Genomic DNA, 19,431 nt, shown 5'->3' on the forward strand with positions numbered 1-19,431 from the left:
ATTGTGTTCGATATATTTAGATAAGTGAGAGGCAGTAAGTAAATACAAGAGGCATTAAAGCATAGTGATTGTTAGCTAGAGACTAAGACCTAATTTGGAATGTAAGAGAAGAATTGTAAGCTTTTGTTGTCCAAATCAATTACTGATGAAATAAAATGAAATGTGCTAATTATTTTGAAATTTTGAAGTGATTGGTACATTTATAATCTCAGGTCTCCATTTTTCCTTTTATTATTTATGTTTTATGTTGCTTTTGCTGTGTTCTGGTATTCCACATATGAGGGAAAATTTCAAATGTGCGGAAAAGTTCTATTCTGATTCTCTCCCCCCGCCCCCCGCCGCATAGTGCTTTCTTTAGCTGACAAGTAGACTATGCCCTCACTGCTTTATGGAGTTAGAAGCTTCTTTTAGTTATCATTGTGGATTAACATAAAGCTACCTTTGGATTACCTTTAGAAAGAAGTATAGTAACCATTATGACATCTCATTTTCATCCATGTATGCCTATGCATTTTGTTTGGGTAGGTAACTAGTTTGGCTTGGAATTTGAAGTAGATCCTGAAGAATAAACTGAATAGAATGAAGACACATTGAATTCAAATATTTTTATTATTATTATTATTTTTAGTAATGTCTACACCCAATGTGGGGCTTGAACTCATGACTCTGAGATCAAGAGTTGCATGCTCATCTGATTGAGCCAGCCAGGCATCCTGAGTCTAAATATTTTTAAAGACCAAAAGAATCCTTGTTACTGTTATCTAATTACTTGGTTTCTCAGTAAGGATCATAGAATAAACAATGTCGCAGTGTTAGAAGAGTATTTGCTATCACCTTAAATTAAATGTACTTATAAGTGTTTAGCCTCATTATCTTTGGTCCATTCCCCAATATTCAAACTTGGGGCACCTGGATGGCTCAGTTGGTTAAGCATCCGACTTCTGCTCAGGTCATGATCTCACAGGTCCCATGTGTTTGAGCCCTGCATCAGATTCCGTGCTAACAGTGTGGAGCCTGCTTGGGAGTCTCTCTTTCTCTCTGCTCCTCCTTCACTTGTGCTTTCTCTCTCTCTCTCTCAAAAATAAACCTTAAAAAAAAAGTAAATGCTTCCCTGTATTTCTTTGAAAAAACAATAAAACAAAAACTTGCCATTCTTGTCCTGGGAGCTGTAGTCTCTCTACTTGTCATTGACCATTCTGTGGATTACCTATTACATTTGGCCCTTGAACACCTCAGAGGTTAGGAACACCAATCCCCCCATGCATTTGAAAATTCATGTACTACTTTATATTACCCTAATAATGGCCTACTGTTGACTGGAAGCTTTACTGATAACATGAAGTGTTGATTAACACATACTTTGCGTGTTATATATATTGTATTCTTATAATAAAGTAAGCTAGAGAAAAGAAAACGGTATTAAGAAAATCGTAAGAAACAGAAAATACATTTTCCGTAGTGTAAAAGATCTGCTTATAAGTAGACCTAAGCAGTTTTTTAAGGGTCAGCTTCACTACCCTTTAGTTGTACTCTTTCAGAATAGTGACAAGAGGGAACAATGCAACTACCTGATAAGGGGGGTGGGGGGGGGGGGAAGGTAGTAACAAGAAGTGCCAAATTCTTTATAGCACTATTTGGAAGTAAACTATATATTCTATAACTTTATTTTAAAGCAGTGCTATGAAAATGGTATAAGCTACGTGAAGCCAAGGATGTTGTTGGTCTTGTTTACTTTAGAAGTCCTAGTGCTTGGTGTAATACATGATGGTAGTAGGTCTACAATAAGTATTTGTTGAATAAATGTTAAACTGGTCAGAAACATGAAATTCCAAAAACCTGAGGTTATTTTTTTTTTAAAATAAAATGACTTTACCATCATAAAACATGGATTTTGCTTTGTTTTGTTTAGTGTTTAGAGTGAGAGAGAGTCATGAAAACTTTGAGGTTCTTTTTGAGTAGGCTCCACACCCAGTGTTGGGCTTGAACTTACAACCCTGAGATCAAAAGTCGGATGCTCCACCAGCTGAGCCACTCCGGTGTCCCAAGCTTTGGGGTTCTTTTTGAATGTTTGCGTTATTACCATATATGGACGTTAGCTAAATATGTCATTGCAGATAAATGCCACCAGAGAGGCCCTTGTATAGACCTGTAGTGGGAAATGCTGATGAAATCATTATCTCAGGGTATGTTTTAAGCTCTTAAGTGTCATCAGTCTTTATCACTATGATCCTGCTGTATGCAGTGTGATTTGCTAAGGCACTTTTTTTTTTTTTTTAGTATCTGCTGGTGAGCCCATTCAGGGAAGGTATAAATTTTATATGGCAATTACAATGATTAAGAGTTCTGTATAGTTAAATATTGATGAAGAAATAAAAACTTCAGAAATGCTGCAGCACAAGGGTTAGTTTGCTTTATTAAAAAAAGTTGAACTGGGGCGCCTGGGTGGCGCAGTCGGTTGAGCGTCCGACTTCAGCCAGGTCACGATCTCGCGGTCCGTGAGTTCGAGCCCCGCGTCAGGCTCTGGGCTGATGGCTCAGAGCCTGGAGCCTGTTTCCGATTCGGTGTCTCCCTCTCTCTCTGCCCCTCCCCCTTTCATGCTCTGTCTCTCTCCCAAAAATAAATAAACGTTGAAAAAAAAAATTAAAAAAAAAAAAAAGTTGAACTTAGATTTATTTTCTCAGAAAGCAAAATGGCCTTAATGCTTAAGACCAGATGGGAAGGATGGATATTAGGTAGGTAGGTATTCAATAAATAACGAATAATGTGTTATTTGGGAATAACCTTTGGGAATAAATGTCAATATAATACAGATTTATCTGAGAATGTGTAAAATATAATAAATCATAGACATCTTGCTCTAAAAGTTAAGCAGAAATATCTAGTGTGGGCTTAATTTTGTCTTCCTCTAACTTTGGGAACCCTGCCAGCATCTGTATTTCTGCCAAAGATTACTTTGCAGACTACAGTTGAGATGACCAGTTAATATTTGTATGGAAATAAATGTATGTTTAATGATTTTTATTTTAGAGTTGAGTTAGAAGTCTCTGATTCATTATGAAACATTCTTTGGTGCTTGTAGCATTCTTTCTTTCTTAGACTGAGTTCTAAGTAATAGTAATTGTGGTGTACTATAAACTTGGATAAAATGACCTTAAATTTGGACAGGATGTGAGAGGGAAACTTTGGTTTAATACCACAAGAACTTACATCTTTATATGTACTATACAGGCTGCTCTTTTTTTAAGTTGTTCCAGATGACCACCTATTAACAGAAGTCCAGTTCTAGCTTTAAAAGTTTGCTCTGATTTGGCTCAGATAGATTTTGTTCTGTTTGGGAGCAGGGAGCAGTTGTGTTATTTTATTAGCTTCAGATATAAAATTTGAGATTTGGGATTCTTTAGCAATAGTGTATTTGGATGTATTTCATAAATACTTCGTAATATGCTGTTCATTGAAACGACATGATATACAGGTATGTTACATTTTTTTGTTTTGGAAGCTCCATTTAAAATTTTTCTAGGGCAGGGGGCACCTGGGTGGCTCAGTTGGTTTAGCATCCAACTTTGGCTAAAGCCATGATCTCACAGCTCCTTAGTTTGAACCCTGCATTGGGCCCTGTGCTGACAGCTAAAAACCTGGAGCCTGCTTTGGATTCTGTCTCCCTCTCTCTCTGCCCTTCTCCTGCTCTCCTACTCTCTCTCAAAAATAAACAAACATTAAACAAATAAAATACAAATTTCTAGGTCAAAGTAGCTCTAGTGTTATATATAATATTGCTTGTAATTGAAAAAAAATTGAAATACATTTTCTATGAAGTTCATATTTTATAAGTTCATGTGAGGTTTTTCCTGTGGAACAGAAGGGAAACTAATGAAAATCTTCACTATGTGGTAGTGATTAATCAGCTTTCAATGGTGGAGACTAAAACTAGTTTACTTTTAGGATAGTTCATGTAGGAACTAAGAAGTCAGACATAATTCGGTTCTTTGGCCAGGACTGATGGTAACTCTCAGAAATTTTGCACTAGGATCTGGGAAGGTCATGTAGGTGCTATGCTAAGATCAAATGGATGGAAAGTGGGTGGCAGGTTTAAAGAAGTTTATGTAGTTAGCATTTGGGGAGCTATGTGGAGTATTTTTTATAGTGTTGAAATAGGGTCGAAGACTGGAAAGTTAGACAGGTTGTGTTGCCAAAGGGGCTTTTATTGTACTCTGTTACAAGATAAGGATACCCAGTATAAATTAGGTTGATGTAATGGGAGGATCCTCTGGGAACTGATGTAAGATGTTGTAAAAATTAGAAAGTCATGGAAAAACCAATTCAAAAGCTTCCTGTTGAATCAATTTGAAAAAGAATATAGGGAAAGGAATTAGCTGTTAGGCTTTCCAAAATAAAACATTTCTATTTTTTAGATAAAATGTATTCATCACTCAGTATTTAAGTCTTGGAATGATGTGTATATGAGACTGTTAGAAACCACACTATCGGTGTCACATTTAAAGAGTTAAATACATTTGAATTAGTATTTTATATTTTAATTTATTTTGAAATAGGTTTTTGAGGTATGTCTCCAATGTGCAAAGTTGGTGATGAGGAACTGAGAGGGAAAAAATAAAGCTGAATAAGAGGCTTTAATATTACCAATTTCCCAAATTTGAATTCTCTAAGTCTTTAGTAGCAATTTTGAAAACCTGATGTTTGAGACAGTAGTGATCACCAGAATTGAAGACTCTACTAAGTTGCTCGTTAATCAACCCAAAAGTAAAATGTTACCACTTTAATCAGACTATTGAAATCTATATTCATTTTTAATTAAGTGCTTGTATTTTCATTGGCTTCCTAATCAAATCTGGAAGAGATCTCTGACCCCTAATATGGCAGTATTAATATTACTTTGGTTTTACATGTAAACACTGGTAAACGTTTCATGGATTTGTTTTCCAGGAACAGATTTTATAAATTTTAGTGGATTTAGGAAGATGGAAACTTGTGAAAAATTAAAAAAAATCATTTTATATAGTAGATGATTTCAAGATTAGAATTAGAGGGCCAGAAGAGATGGCAATTATTGACCTATATAGATTTTTAAAAATATTTAGGGAAATTGAACATGTCGATTAATTAGCATTTCCTGGGAATAATTTTTAGAAAAGCATTGACTGAAGATTGGCTGTGAGATGGAAAAAGCAGAAGGAAGGTGGCAGATTTTAGTATTACAAAGCATATATTCATTCCACAAATACATATTAAGGGCCTACTATGTGGAAGGAACTATATAGCAATATAAAAATGATATGCCTCCACACAGAAATGACTGATAGTCCCCTTAAGGAACATACCATCCAGTGGGAGCCATTATTAAAAACCACATTCAGTTGACCTCTATGTTTTATGAAAACGAATTAGAATTTTGAAACATTTGTTTTGCATATTTTGCAGTCTTTATTTTTTACCCATCCGCAATGTAGTTCATGGATTTTGTAGCATGTTGTTTGTGTGTTTTGGCTTTCCTTAATCTTGTGTTTTTGCAGATTTTCATATTAGTATGCAGAAGTACTCACAGAGGTACACATTCCTCATGCACGGTAGAAATTCTGAAAATCTTGTTATCTAAAAATTTTATTTTTTGAAGTATTTTATATAGGCTGAATGTGGTATAAATCAAGTTTTTTTCCCATGGAAAATTATCATATTCTTTGTGCTGTATGAAGATCCTGGGGATATGTATGGGAAATAAAAGGGTCAGTATGAACCAACTTGTATGATAAGATTAAAGCAGAAGGAAGGGCTTAACCTGGAAACTTGGAAGCAGACTACTGTTAAACAGATTAACAAATCTGGAAAACTTTCTCTTTTTACCCCTTTTAAAAGAGGAAAGTGACTATTTTACCTTCAGAAATATGAGTAGATTATGGTGTAGGAAATTTTGATTCTGTTCTTATAAACTAGCTTTGATTTTTTTGAAACATAGAATACCACTAATTTTTCTTTATTCTCTGTATATAACAAATTTCAGACCATGTGAAAGTAAATTACATTGAATTATAAATTCTAAACTTTAGTTGGAAACACTCTCAGATCGAGACACTTGGTTTTGGGGTGTGTGTATGTGTATGAAATATGAACAAAGAGAACCAATATACTAATAACAAGGCAACTTACAGATAGCATGTAGGATTTTAATTAGGTTCAGGGCTTTGTCATTTGCTATTATTGCTATATCTAAACTGGATTTTATTTTCTGCCAGTTACCAAGCAGTAATTCTTGTGTTGGACTCCTTGAATGGTTACTTTCAGTGCCATTTGTCATATGCTTCATACATTGCACACTTGAGGATTTTTATATCTAGTTTTTACCATTTGTGATCAGTCAGTGATTATTTTGGCAGTTACATGAAGAAGAGTATATAATAATACCAGTTTCAATTCAGTGGCATGGACACTTCTGAGAGTGAAAAGGAATGATGCTGCCTAAGAACAACAGGTTAAACCAAGACAGGCTCATACTAAGATATCATTCTGTGTGATGCTTTTGACTGCAAGTGATGAAAAACACAAGCTAAACTAGTTTAAACAATAAGTAATATATATTGGTTTGTGTATGCAAAAAGCCCAGTGTTCGGGAGTCCTACGGGTATGATTTGGTGAGGACTCTGGCTTTGTCTATTTTCTAGACTCTGACTTCTGTGGCTGGTTTCCCTTATAATCGTTGGATGGTTGCCAGTAGCAATCTGGGCTATATTCTTCTATGATTAGCAGGGTAGAGAAGCCTGAATAGAATGCGTCTTAAGCTTCATGGTTATTAGATACATCTGAGCTAATCTCTGTGACAAGAGGAATGTCATGTGCTGATTGTCTTAAATACAAAATATTTGAATATCACCGAGGCAAGGAGGACAGGATTACTTTGATATTGTTAGAGTAGTCAAAATCCATTCAGAAAACTGGTGTAGGGTCTGTCTGTTTGGGAAAGCAAGACTGCTAAAGCAAGAACGGGTGGAAGTTCGGGAAGCAACTACAAAGTTCAATGTGAAATGCAATGTCTTTGCTTATTCGCATTTTCCCTTATGCATCTGTTACTGAGTTCCTGCAAGAGCCTAACATACTGCAGACATGTTTTCTTCTAGTGAGAATTTCTAGTATGAAATGACTTAGCCTGGCAAGGGAAAAGGAAAAGAAAATTTACATCCCATTTTTCTTTTTTTCTGTGAGACTGTGGTAATTGTTGATTATCCTTTTTTTTTTTTAAACAGACTAATAGGGATGCCAAAGGAAAAATATGATCCTCCAGATCCTCGCAGAATTTATACCATCATGTCAGCAGAGGAGGTAGCCAATGGGAAAAAATCTCACTGGGCAGAATTAGAAATCTCGGGTGAGTGGAATCTGAAGCGTTTAATCCAGGATATAATAACAATAATGAGCAAGAATTGAGTATTGTATTTATTCCTATGTTGTACATTTGTAATTAGATGAACTAATTGAGAAAATAAAAGAGTCTGAGTACTGGTGTTTAATTTACCTGTGACTAAATATCTTTTTCCTGTTCTTTCTTTTGAAATAATACCTTGAGCCAGAGTTGGCATCTGAAATTGAGGACATTGGGAGTTTAGTTTCTGAGTAACCAGGTTCTTTGATATAATAGATTTAATTTTGGCTATTGCAGAGTAATTATTTTTGGAAATTGAAATCTTTGCCATTTTCCTATCATCTTAGTGTTGGCGTAGTAGGAAGCTTAGAAGCTGTTGATTCCAAAAAATAACTGTATTACATGACCTTTCATGTTTAGGATTTGTTCAGATAGAATATGATTCCTAAAAACTTATAGTCCTAGTGTACTAGTGAGAAAAAAATCAGACAAACTCAAGCTGAAAAACTCAAACTGCAAAATACCTAACCTAGTAATCCTCAAAAGTGTCAAGGTCATAAAAAACAAGGAAAGACTGAGAAACTGTCACAGACCATAAGAGACTAGGGAGACATGATGACTAAATGCAAAATGGTATCTTGAATTGGATCTTATAACAAAAAGATGGAAAAACTGGTGAAATCCAATATAAAATCTGTACATTAGTAATGTACCAATAATGTACAAAAGTAATGTACTAATATTAGTGTCCTGGTTTTGACAAATGTATCATGATAATATAAGAAACTAACATTAGGGGAACTGGATGAGAGGTATACAGGGACTCTATATTATCTTGGTAGCTTTTCTATAAATCTAAAATTATTATAAAGTTAAAAGTTTATTAAAAATAGAATATAATTACTGTTTTTTGTTTATTAATTGGTATAATACAGATAATGTAGAATGTGATACCCCTGTGTCTCTCCCCCCCCCCCCCCGCCCCCCACAGGCTTTCATTGGGAAGCATTAAACCCACATTATAGTGTTAATAGCAAGAATTACCTGTATATTTAGCTTAAATGTAATCTGGTGGGTAAATGTTGGTAATCAGAAGAGTGAATATCAGCAGATCCTATTGCGCTAACCCAGGGTTTCTCAGTTAGGCACTGCTAACACTTAGGGCCAGACAGTTCTTTGTGGTTGGGGGCTGTTGTGTGCACTGTAGGTGATTTAGCAGCATTCCTGGTCTTTACCCACTAGATGCCAGTAGCACTCCTCTTTTTTTTTTTTTTTAAAGGACATTAATTTTAACTTCATTGTAGACATGATAATTGGAATTTTGAATTTTTTTAATGTTTATTTTTTGAGAGAGACAGTGTGAGTGGGGGAGAGGCAGAGAGAGAGCTGTCAGTACAAATTCCCACATGGGGCTTGAACTCACAAACTGTGATATTATGACCTGAGCTGAAGTCGGATGCTTAACTGACTGAGCCACCTAGGCGCCTCATGATATTGGAATTTTGATAATGAAGATAGTTCTCCAGCAGTTTGGGTCCTTAATATGATAGTTAGCCACATATATGTTTAAATATAAGTTAATATTAACATGTTAATATATTAAGTGTATATTAAGTTTAAAAGGCGAAAGATTTATGTGATCTGAAGAGAAACCAGAGTATATATTAAGTTTAAATACATATGAATATTAACATGAGATATTACCATTTTGTAAATAATTCCATTAAAACACACATGGGATAAAAGGTCGCTGTAATACATATCAGTGGACATCTTAGGGACTATAATTTACATAAATTATAATTTTTTAAGCTGAAGTATAGTTAACACACATTGATACATTAGTTTCAGTTATACAGCATAGTGTTTAGCAGTATTCCCGGCCTCTACCCACTAGATGCCAGTAGCACTCCTCTGGTTTTGACAACGAAGAATGTCTCCAGAGTCCCAAAGTCCCTTGGGGAATAAAATCAAAATTGCCCCTGGTTGAGAACCACCTGATTAAATCCCAGGTAAGACTTAAATAAGTTTCTTTCACCACAGCCTCTCTTCACTTGAACACTTTCTTTCCTATTAAAATACAAAATCCTAGCTGGCACCTGAGCCTGATAATAGATAGCATGAAGGAACCTGTGACAGAACCCTGGACAGATCTGAGCTTGAGTTGACTGCTTGATAGCTGTGAAAAGTAACATGGACCATTTGACATTTTGTGGCCTCTATACACCTTCCACTGCTCTTTTAATCAAGATCTGTTGTTTCGAATGTGATATGTAATTAAATTCTATTTTACTTCTGTAAAGTTTATAAAATGATCTTCATATAAATTATTAAGATAATATCCCACTTTACAGCAGCTGCAGTTAGGTGATTTGCCCAGATCTATATAGCTAGTAAGTGGTAAAAATCAGGATTCTGAGATAGGTTTCCTGAATCTTTTCTAGTCCATGTGCTACAATAGCTGTCAGATGCTGACTGACTGATAAAGCTTAATGTGTGACCATTTTACTTGAGTATGTTGCACTTAATGCAAAATCTTAAACCAGAGTTGTTGATTGTAGCATCGAAAGCTGGGAACAATATCTCTTTTATGGGTAAAATGGTTTTCCTAATGGTCATTCTGATGTTGGTTCTAAATCATCGTAATTACTCTTGGTAATTTAAAGTTTGTAGAAGAATCCAGGCCCAAAATATGGACAAACCTTGCACTATTATTTTTAGTGGAGTATGTAAGAAATACTTTTGTTAGGACTGTGCCTTAAAATAAAATTCAAGACTGTTCTGTCACAAAAGCTTAAGTCAGCCTGATGTTTTCCTTGAGAACTCACCATCACCCTGACTCCAGGGGTCTCCTTATTATGCCACATCTCATTTAATAATGGGGAGTTCATGAGAAATAATGATTAGGCAAAAGTGACATGAAATTAAAGAACAGGTAGGTTTGGAAGCAGTCAAATGGCATTAATAGAAAACTAACCTCAAAGATGCAGTATCTGTATATTGCAGTCTCTTCTACCACTTTTTAGTCCTTGGAGGTTAGTCTTCATCCTGGGCCTAGAATTTAATGCTTCAATATTTTGCCTTTTAGGTAGAGTGCGGAGCTTAAGTACGTCACTTTGGTCATTGACACACTTGACAGCACTGCACCTAAATGACAATTACCTTAGTCGCATTCCACCTGATATTGCCAAGCTTCATAATCTGGTTTACCTGGATCTGTCATCCAATAAACTCAGAAGTTTACCAGCAGAACTAGGAAACATGGTGTCTCTCAGGTAAGGAAATATTACTGATATGACTCACTATATAGAATTCTAAATTTACCAAATAAGAAAACTATGAGATATTACTCCTCTTACAGTAGGATTTTGGTATGCATTTGAAGATCAAATGATAAAAATTGTCTAAACAGGGCTTGAGGTGGCATCCGTTGAACATTTCCTTTCTTTCAATTTGAAGCTTTCTAAGTAGAAGTGTGCTTGTCTTACCAATTTCTTTTAACAGCCTTGAGGTGGGTTGGGATTAAAATATTAGGTCTCGCTTTAGGCTCAAGCATGTGATAAGATAATCATAAATAATTGAGAAAATACTCTGATCTTGTAAGTAAACTTCTGGGAACATACCTGTTTTATAAGGTGAAGTATACTTAAATGTCACAAGTCCTTAAGGAAACCTTAGAACTTGATAGTAAATGGATTTATTTCTTGTCATTTAGGGTTCTTTAAGAATTTCTTCATAGGAAAAAATTTTGTAGGTCCCTTAAGACCTTGTATAAATGTTTTCAGTGTAGGCAGGTATTGCTTTTCTGTGTTTATTTGCTAAGTGGTAATTTTTTTTTCCGGCTAAGTAGTGATATTTAAAATTGCTGTCATGTGTTTAAAATTAAACATTTATATTTTAGAATCTTATTCCTTATTTTCTTAAAGTACTTTTTAGTCATCTAATAATATGGCTGTTTATTTTTTCTGTAATCTGGCCAAAATTTCAAAATTATAAGCTTGGATCTTACCTATATTATCCTATTATCTGTATTATGCTTTATTTTCTGTGGTTATGTCCTATGTCAGTGATTGTTCATCATAGTATCTTAATGTGATTACAGTGTAATCAGTTATAAGAATTGATAAAGGTGATTGGTTGTTACATTTTTCTGTGGAGTATACTGGATTCAAGGATACTGGTTGTCTTTGGATACAAAGAATATCTGTCACTTTGATTTGGGTAGGCATTTGAGTGAGAGAGAAAAGGGAATGGAGTTAGCCTGCAAATGATATGTAGTTCTTGCAGCTTTAGTAATCTGTGCTGGAGAATGAATAAATTATAGAAACATTGTTAACAGTTGTAGTAGTTACACATTTTGTACGTTTTTTGGATTGAATGTGTCTTGCAAGTAAATATAACTCATGGTATGTTAGGGAAGGCTAAGAAAGTAATTGTAGATATTAATAACATTTGATATATTAAACTTTTTTCTTTTCTTTTTTCTTTTTTTTTTTTTTTTTTTAACAGGGAATTGCTTTTAAATAACAATCTGTTACGGGTTTTGCCTTATGAACTTGGTCGGCTCTTCCAGCTACAAACTCTAGGTTTGAAAGGTGAGTGATGTTAGAAGATGACAGCGTTAACACTCACTGAGTATTGAAGTGTTGTGAGCCTTTTAAAGACAATTTTGGTTACAATATAGGTAAGGTTTTCGCATAATTTTGAGAATGTAATTATACTTTCTCTTGAAAGTAAAGTGGTTCTTCAGTATCAAATTGAGCTTCAGCATTTCATCATACTGCCATCATTTTAACAAATTTGTATGGGGAAAAATTTTAAATATAGTTTATATTTAATTTTCTGTAAAATTCTTACATTTCTTAGAGGAGGTATTTTAAATTGACACTGTAGTTCCGCCTGCCACCCCACCTATAAAAGAATGACTTAATAGGGTAAACCCCAGGCAGAATATTCCATATCAGGTTTTGATAGAGTAGATAAAATTGCAGTGACATATTGTTTGTTATAAGAGAGAAAACAACAGTAAAGATGACCTATACCTAATGAGAATGATTGTTCTGAATAAAGTATATCAATCCAAGATAGATGTTCCTTTGATAATCTCATCTCAGGCAGTTTGGGATGAAAGTCATTCTCAATTCATATTAATACTGAAATTTGTTATAATAATCTCTTATGGCATAGCATAGGAGGAAGGGTTTATTTTGATGTTAGAGGACTAAATACAGATGTACTATATTGGTTAAATATTTTACTCTGTGCTCATGAGGAATGGACATTGATCAAAGCCTTATAAAGCAAACACTTCCTTATTTTATTTTCCTTCTTCAAAGACAATTTGAATCTCTGAGAACATGTTCTGTTTGCATTTGCTTATGTCATATAATGGAGTATTAAGAAAGAAGCTTAAATATGAATTGAAAGAATCCTGATATTATTGGTTGACATGACAGAAATAGTATTAGATTTCCTTGTATAGTTAATCTTTTGTAAATTAGATAATTATATGAATGGTATGTCTTGTGTTTTTACTCTCTCTGTAGGACTTTTTTTTTTGATATTTTTTATCCTATATGAAGAACCAGGGGATACTTATATCTAAAATATTTTCTTGAAGATTAACCCCAAGGCATTTCATATTTAACTGTTGGGACATTTCACCTTAATCTCTGTATGCTGAATCTTATTCTTATATGTTAGACTTGAAACAGCCATCCAGCTAGAATTGGAATGAGTGCAGTCTGTTCTTCTCTATTAAAAAATATTATGAGGGCACTTGGGTGGCTAGTTGGTTAAGCATCCAACTCTTGATTTCGGCTCAGGACATGATCTCATGGTTTAAGATTAACAGCATGGAGCCTGCTTGGGATCCTGTCTCTCCCTCTCTTTTTGTTCCTCTCCCATTTGTGCTTGTGTGCTCTCTTGGTCTCTCTCTCTCTCTCAAAATAAATAAACATTTAAAAAAAATTACAGAATGTCATTTTTTATAATCTTATTAGACTCATGAAGTATGAAATTCACACTTTTGTACTGACCGTAGTAATTTTTTTGTCTCTAAGAATAACCATTGCTTCTTTTAACATCAATTAGAACAGCCATTTTTGGGGCACCTGGTGGCTCAGTCGGTTAAGTGTCTGACTTTGGCCCAGGTCATTGATCTCATGGTTCATGGGTTCGAGCCCTGCATCAGGTTCTGTGTTGATAGCTCAGAGCCTGGAGCCTGCTTCGGATTCTTCCTTCTTTCCTTCCCTTCCCTTCCCTTCCCTTCCAGTCCCGTCCCGTCCCGTCCCGTCCCATTCTTTTTTCTGCGCCCCCCCCCCCCCCCCCGTCATGCTCTCTCTCTCAAAAATAAACAAACATTAAAAAAACTAAAACAAAAAAAACCCCTCAAAACAGCCATTCTCTTCCTGCTAATATTGATGGAGAGCACATCAGTGACAAATGAATAATTTACTGTTGAACTCAGTGGATTTACCCTTTGTACAATGTGATGTTCCTGAAAATCCAAATATTCCCTATCTTACTGTTTCATACCCCACTCCATATTATCTCATGTAGAGACCTATTCCCATAAAATTTATACTAAGCATCAACTGAATGAATCATTCTGAATGTCTGTTATCTCCTTTGTCCTTCATCCATTTTACTAGTTAAAATCTTAGTCTTCCAAACTACTGTTTTTGGCTGGCCTTTGATCCTAGTGTCCTTTTGTTTACTGATTCGCATTTGTTAAAGTCTCTTCTTAGACCTCTAGTCCTTCAAATTGGGTACCAGCTCTGCCTCGTGAACTATCACTTAGCTTTGTTCATTCCTATGAATAAGTTTCTTTTTATTAAACTTCAGTTTGTTCTAAGGTAAATACCTATCTGCATTCCTTTTCTCTTTGAAAATCTATTATTCTGGTAGAGTACCACTTTCTCTTCAGGTGATCCAATACAGAAAAGCCAAGGAGGTTTATTATGCTAAGGAAAATAGAAATAAGTCAGTCAAAGAAAGACAGATACCACTTGATTTCACTCATATCTGGGATTTGACAAACTTAACAGATGATCATAGGGGAAGAGAAGGAAAAATAAGAAAAACAGAGGGAGGCAAACCATAAGAGGCTCTTAAATGCAGAGAACAAGGGCACCTGGGTGACTCAGTCGGTTGAGCATCTGATTTCGGCTCAGGTCATGATCTCCTGGTTTGTGTGTTTGAGCCCCATGTCCAGCTCTGTGCTGACAGCTCAGGGCCTGGAACCTGCTTCAGATTCTGTGTCTCCTTGTCTGTCTGCCCCTCCTCCACTCACACTCTGTCTCTCTCAAAAGTAAAGAAACATTAAAAAAAAAAAAAAATTAAATGCAGAGAACCAAGTGAGGGTTGACGGGGGTGGGGTAAACAGGTGATGAGCATTAAGGAGGGGACTTGTCCGGATGAGCACTGAGTGTTATATTAAGTGATGAATCACTAAATCCTACTCCTGAAGTCAAGACTACATTGTATGTTAACTAACTTGAGAATAAAAAAAGAAAAGAAACCCAGAGCCATTTCTGCTATCTTTCCAAAGTTTGAGATGGTAGAAACAGGATTGGTTTAGAAACAGGAATAAAATGTCCCTAATGAATGGTAGCTTTACATTCTAAGGAAGGTAAGACTTGAAATTTCCTAATCTGTTTTAGTACTCATAAAATGGCACTGTGTTTCCAGAAAAGGGAAGGGAGTGGAATGGAGCATTTATTTCACTTAGGGTAATACCCTCTAGGCCCATCCATGTTTTCACAAATGGCAAGATTTCATTCTTTTTTATGGCTGAATACTGTTTCTGTATGTATATGCCACATCTTCTTTATCCATTTACCTGTCAGTTCTCAACAGAGGTTATTTCCAGATCTTGGCTGTTGTAAGTAATGCTGCAGTAAACATGGGGTTGCACATATCTTTAAGGTCAGTTGATTTTTTTTTAGTAGGCAAACAACATTGCATTAGTTTAAGGTGTACAACATATTAATTCAACTCTATATATTAAGTTGTGCTCACCTCAGTGTAGCTAGCATCTGTTACCTTGTAACACTATTACAATACCATTGACTATATTCCCTGTGATGTACTTTTCATTCTCCTGACTTACCTGTTCTATGACTAGGAGCCTTTCCTCTTCACTCATTTTGTCCATTGGCAGTTATCTGGCAGCCATCACTTTGGTCTCTGTATTTATAGGTCTGATTCTGCTTTTTGTTTATTCATTTGTTTTCTTTTTTATTCTGTATATAAGTGAAATCATGTGGTATTTGTATTTCTAACTTACCTAGGATAATACTTTCTATGCCTGTCATGTCACAAATGGCAAGATCTCTTATTTTTAATGGTTTAGTAATATTCTGTTTTATATATATATATATATATATATATATATATATATATATACACATACACACACACACACACACACACACACACACACACACACCCTGTCTTCTTTATCCATTCATCTATGGATGGATATTTGGGTTGCTTCCATATCTTGGCTATTTTAAATAATGTTGCAGTAAACATAGGATTGTATATATCTTTTTGAATTAGTGTTTTCATTTTCTGGTAAATGTGCAGAGGTGGAATTATTGGATTGTACTAGATTTCTGTGTAACTTTTTGAGGAACCTCTGTACTATTTTCCTGTTTAAAATTTTTAAAAATTTAAATCCAAGTTAGTTAACATATATGTAATAATGATTTCAGGAATAGGATTTAGTGATTCATTACTTACATATAACACCCAGTGCTCATCGCAGCATGTCCTCCCTAATGCCCCTTGTCCATTCGTCCACCCAACACCCCATCAGTAACCCTCAGGTTGTTCTCTGTATTTTAGAGGGTTTGTTTCCCTCTCTGTTTTTATATTATTTTTTGCTTCCCTTCCCTTATGTTCATCTATTTTGTGTCTTAAATTCCACATGAGTGAAATCACATATTTGTTTTTCTCTAACTTACTTCACTTAGCATAATACACTCTAGTTCCATCCATGTTGTTGTAAATGGCAACATTTCATTCTTTTTCATTGCCAAGTAATATTCCAGTGTGTGTATACATACATGTAAACACACACACACACACCACACCACACCACACCACACCACACATCTTTATCCATTCATCAGTCGATAGACATTTGGGCTCTTTCCATAATTTGGCTATTATTGATAGTTCTGCTATAAACATTGGGGTGCATTTGCCCCTCCAAATCAGCACTCTTGTATCCTTGGATAAGTACCTAGTCATGCAATTGCTGGGTGTAGGATAGTTCTATTTTTAATTTTTTGAGGAACCTCTATATTGTTTTCCAGAGTAGCGGCACCAGTTTGCATTCCCACCAGCAGTGCAAAAGCTTTCCTCTTTCTGCATCCTCACCAACATCTGTTGCTGCCTGAATTGTTCGTTTTAGGCATTATGACAGGTGTGAAGCAGTATCTCATTTTGGTTTTGATTATTTCCCTGATGATGAGTGATGTTGAGCACCTTTTCATGTGTGTCTTAGCCGTCTGGATATCTTCTTTGGAAATGTGTCTATGTCTTTTGTCCATTTCTTCACTGGATTATTTGTTTCTTGGGTAGTGAGTTTATGTTCTTTATAGATTTTGGATACTAACCCTTTATCCGATACGTGATTTGCAAATAATCTTCTTTCATTCGGTTGGTTGCCTTTTAGTTTTGCTGATGGTTTCCTTTGCTGTTTAGAAGCTTTTTTTTTTTTTAATCATCTCGATGAGGTCCCAATAGTTCATTTTTGCTTCTGTTTCCCTTGCCTCCAGAGACATGTCAAGAAGTTGCTGTGGCCAAGGTCAAAGAGATTGTTGCCTGTCTTCTCTACGGTTTTGATGACTTCCTGTGTTTCATTTAAGTCTTACCTATTTTGAGTTTATTTTGTGTATGGTGTAAGAAAGTAGTCCATACATGTCTTCTGCTTGTTGCTGTCCCATTTTCCCAGCACCATTTGCTGAAGAGATGGTTTTTTTTCCATTGAATATTCTTTCCTGCTTTGTTAAAGATTAGTTGGACATACATTTGTGGGTGTATTTCTTTGTTCTCTATTCTGTTCCATTGACCTACATATCTGTTTTTGTGCCTGTACCATACTGTCTCAATGATTACAGCTTTGTAATAATATAGCTTGTAGTCTGGAATTGTGATACCTCCAGCTTCGGTTTTCTTTTTTAGGATTGCTTTGGCTATTCAGGGTCTTTTCTGGTTCCATACAAACTTTAGGATTGTTTGTTCTAGCTCTATGTAGAATGTTGGTGTTATTTTGATAGGGATTGCTCTGTACTGTGTTCCATAGTGGATGCACTAATTTACATTCCCACCAACAGTGTAAAAGGCTTCTCTTTTCTCCATATCCTTGCCAAAACTGGTTATTTCTTGTCTTTAGATACCAGCCATGCTGACTGGTGTGATGTGATAGCTCATTGTGGTTTTGATATGCATTTCTTTGATGACTATTGATGTTGAGCATCTTTTCATGTGTCTGTTGGCCTTCTGTATGTCTTTGGGAAAATGTATTTTCACGTCCCCTGCCCATTTTTAATCAGTTTTTTTTGGGGGGGGGGTGTGACTTGCAGAGTACTTTGTATATTTTGTATATGAAGCCTTCATAGATACAGCATTTACACATCTTCTCCTATTCATTAGATTGCTTTTTTGTTTCGTTGATGGTTTCCTTCACTGTGCAAAAGCTTTTTAGTTTGATATAGTCCAGTTACTTAATTTTGCTTTTGTTTACGTTGCCTGAGGAGAGAGAGATTCAGAAAGATATTAAAACCAGTGCCCAGGACTTGACTGCCTTTGTTTTTCCTTTAGGCATGCTATGGCTTCTGGTCTTACATTGAGGTTATTAAACCATTTTGAGTTTATTTTTGTGTGTGGTGTGAGAAAGTGGACCAGTTTTATTCTTTTGCATGTACCTGTCCAGTACTTCTAATACCATTTTGGAACTGATTTTTTTTTTAATGTTTATTTATTTTTGAGAGAGAGAGCCCGAGCAGGGGAGGAGCAGAGACAGAAGGAGACAGAATCCGAAGCAGGCTCCAGGCTCTGAACTGTCAGCAGAGAGTCCATGTGGGGTTCGAACTCACAAACCGCCAGATCATGACCTGAGTTGAAGTCGGATGCTTTAGCGACTGAGCCACCCAAGGCGTCCCGGAACTGATGTTTTAATGTAGTATGAGGGGGTCTCATTTAGAGACTGATGTAATCCTGTTTTTGTTCTATGTGTATAACCAACCATCTCACTATCATTTAGTGAATAGTTCTCCCTTTTCTCACTGATCATCAAGAAAGTCATCTATCAGCTATGGTAGGGTCTGTTTTTGGATCTCCGTTTTGTATGTTCAGAAGTCAGTTTGTCTAACCTTGCACTAATTACTACATTGTCATAATCATTTTTATGGCTTTATATTAAGACTTTATATATGGTTTGGGAATTCCCTTATGTTTTCCTTTCACAGTGTGGTGGTAGTCTGGCTGTCTTCAATCCCTCATACATAAGAAATAATTTATTATAGTTCACCAAAAATGTTGTTAGAACTTTGGGGCTGCATTGAATATGTAGGTCAATTCAGGAAGAATTGACTTTATTTTTATTATAATTATTTTTTATCATTATATTTTAAAATATAATTTATTGTCAAATTGGCTTCCATACAATAATACCCAGTGCTCATCCCAACAAGTGCCCTTCCTCAATGCCCATCACCCACTTTCCCCTCTCCCCCACCCCCCATCAACCCTCAGTTTGTGCTCTGCATTTTTAAGAGTCTCTTATGGTTTGTCTCCCTCCCTCTCTGTTTGTAACTATTTTTTTCCCCTTTCCTTCCCCTATGGTCTTTTTTTTAAGTTTCTCAAGATCCACATATGAGTGAAAACTTGATATCTTTCTCTGACTGATTTCACTTAGATTAATATCCTCTAGTCCCATCCACGTTGCTACAAATGGCAGGATTTCATTCTTTCTCATTGCCAAGTAGTATTCCATCGTATATATATAAAGCACATGTTCTTTATCCATTCATCAGTTGGACATTTAA

The 19,431-nt window shown here is 35.5% G+C and overlaps 1 protein-coding gene across 7 annotated transcripts in view; it reads left to right on the forward strand.

Annotated features, from left to right (window-relative positions):
* CNOT6L (CCR4-NOT transcription complex subunit 6 like) overlaps positions 1–19,431 on the forward strand; it is a 119,270-nt gene that overhangs the window by 37,181 nt on the left and 62,658 nt on the right. For 5 of the 7 annotated variants that reach the window (XM_047855548.1, XM_047855544.1, XM_047855545.1 and 2 more), the window contains 3 exons: positions 7,254–7,375; positions 10,458–10,644; positions 11,879–11,964. In XM_047855548.1, the coding sequence (XP_047711504.1) occupies positions 7,264–7,375; positions 10,458–10,644; positions 11,879–11,964 (385 nt within the window). In that variant the 5' untranslated portion in view covers positions 7,254–7,263. Of the gene's footprint in view, positions 1–7,253; positions 7,376–9,279; positions 9,382–10,457; positions 10,645–11,878; positions 11,965–19,431 lie in introns of those variants that run through there. The other 2 variants (XM_047855547.1, XM_047855550.1) reach the window with 2 other exon arrangements.

This window comes from Prionailurus viverrinus, chromosome B1 (genome assembly GCF_022837055.1).
Source record: "Prionailurus viverrinus isolate Anna chromosome B1, UM_Priviv_1.0, whole genome shotgun sequence".
In the NCBI taxonomy this organism is placed as follows: domain Eukaryota; kingdom Metazoa; phylum Chordata; class Mammalia; order Carnivora; family Felidae; genus Prionailurus; species Prionailurus viverrinus.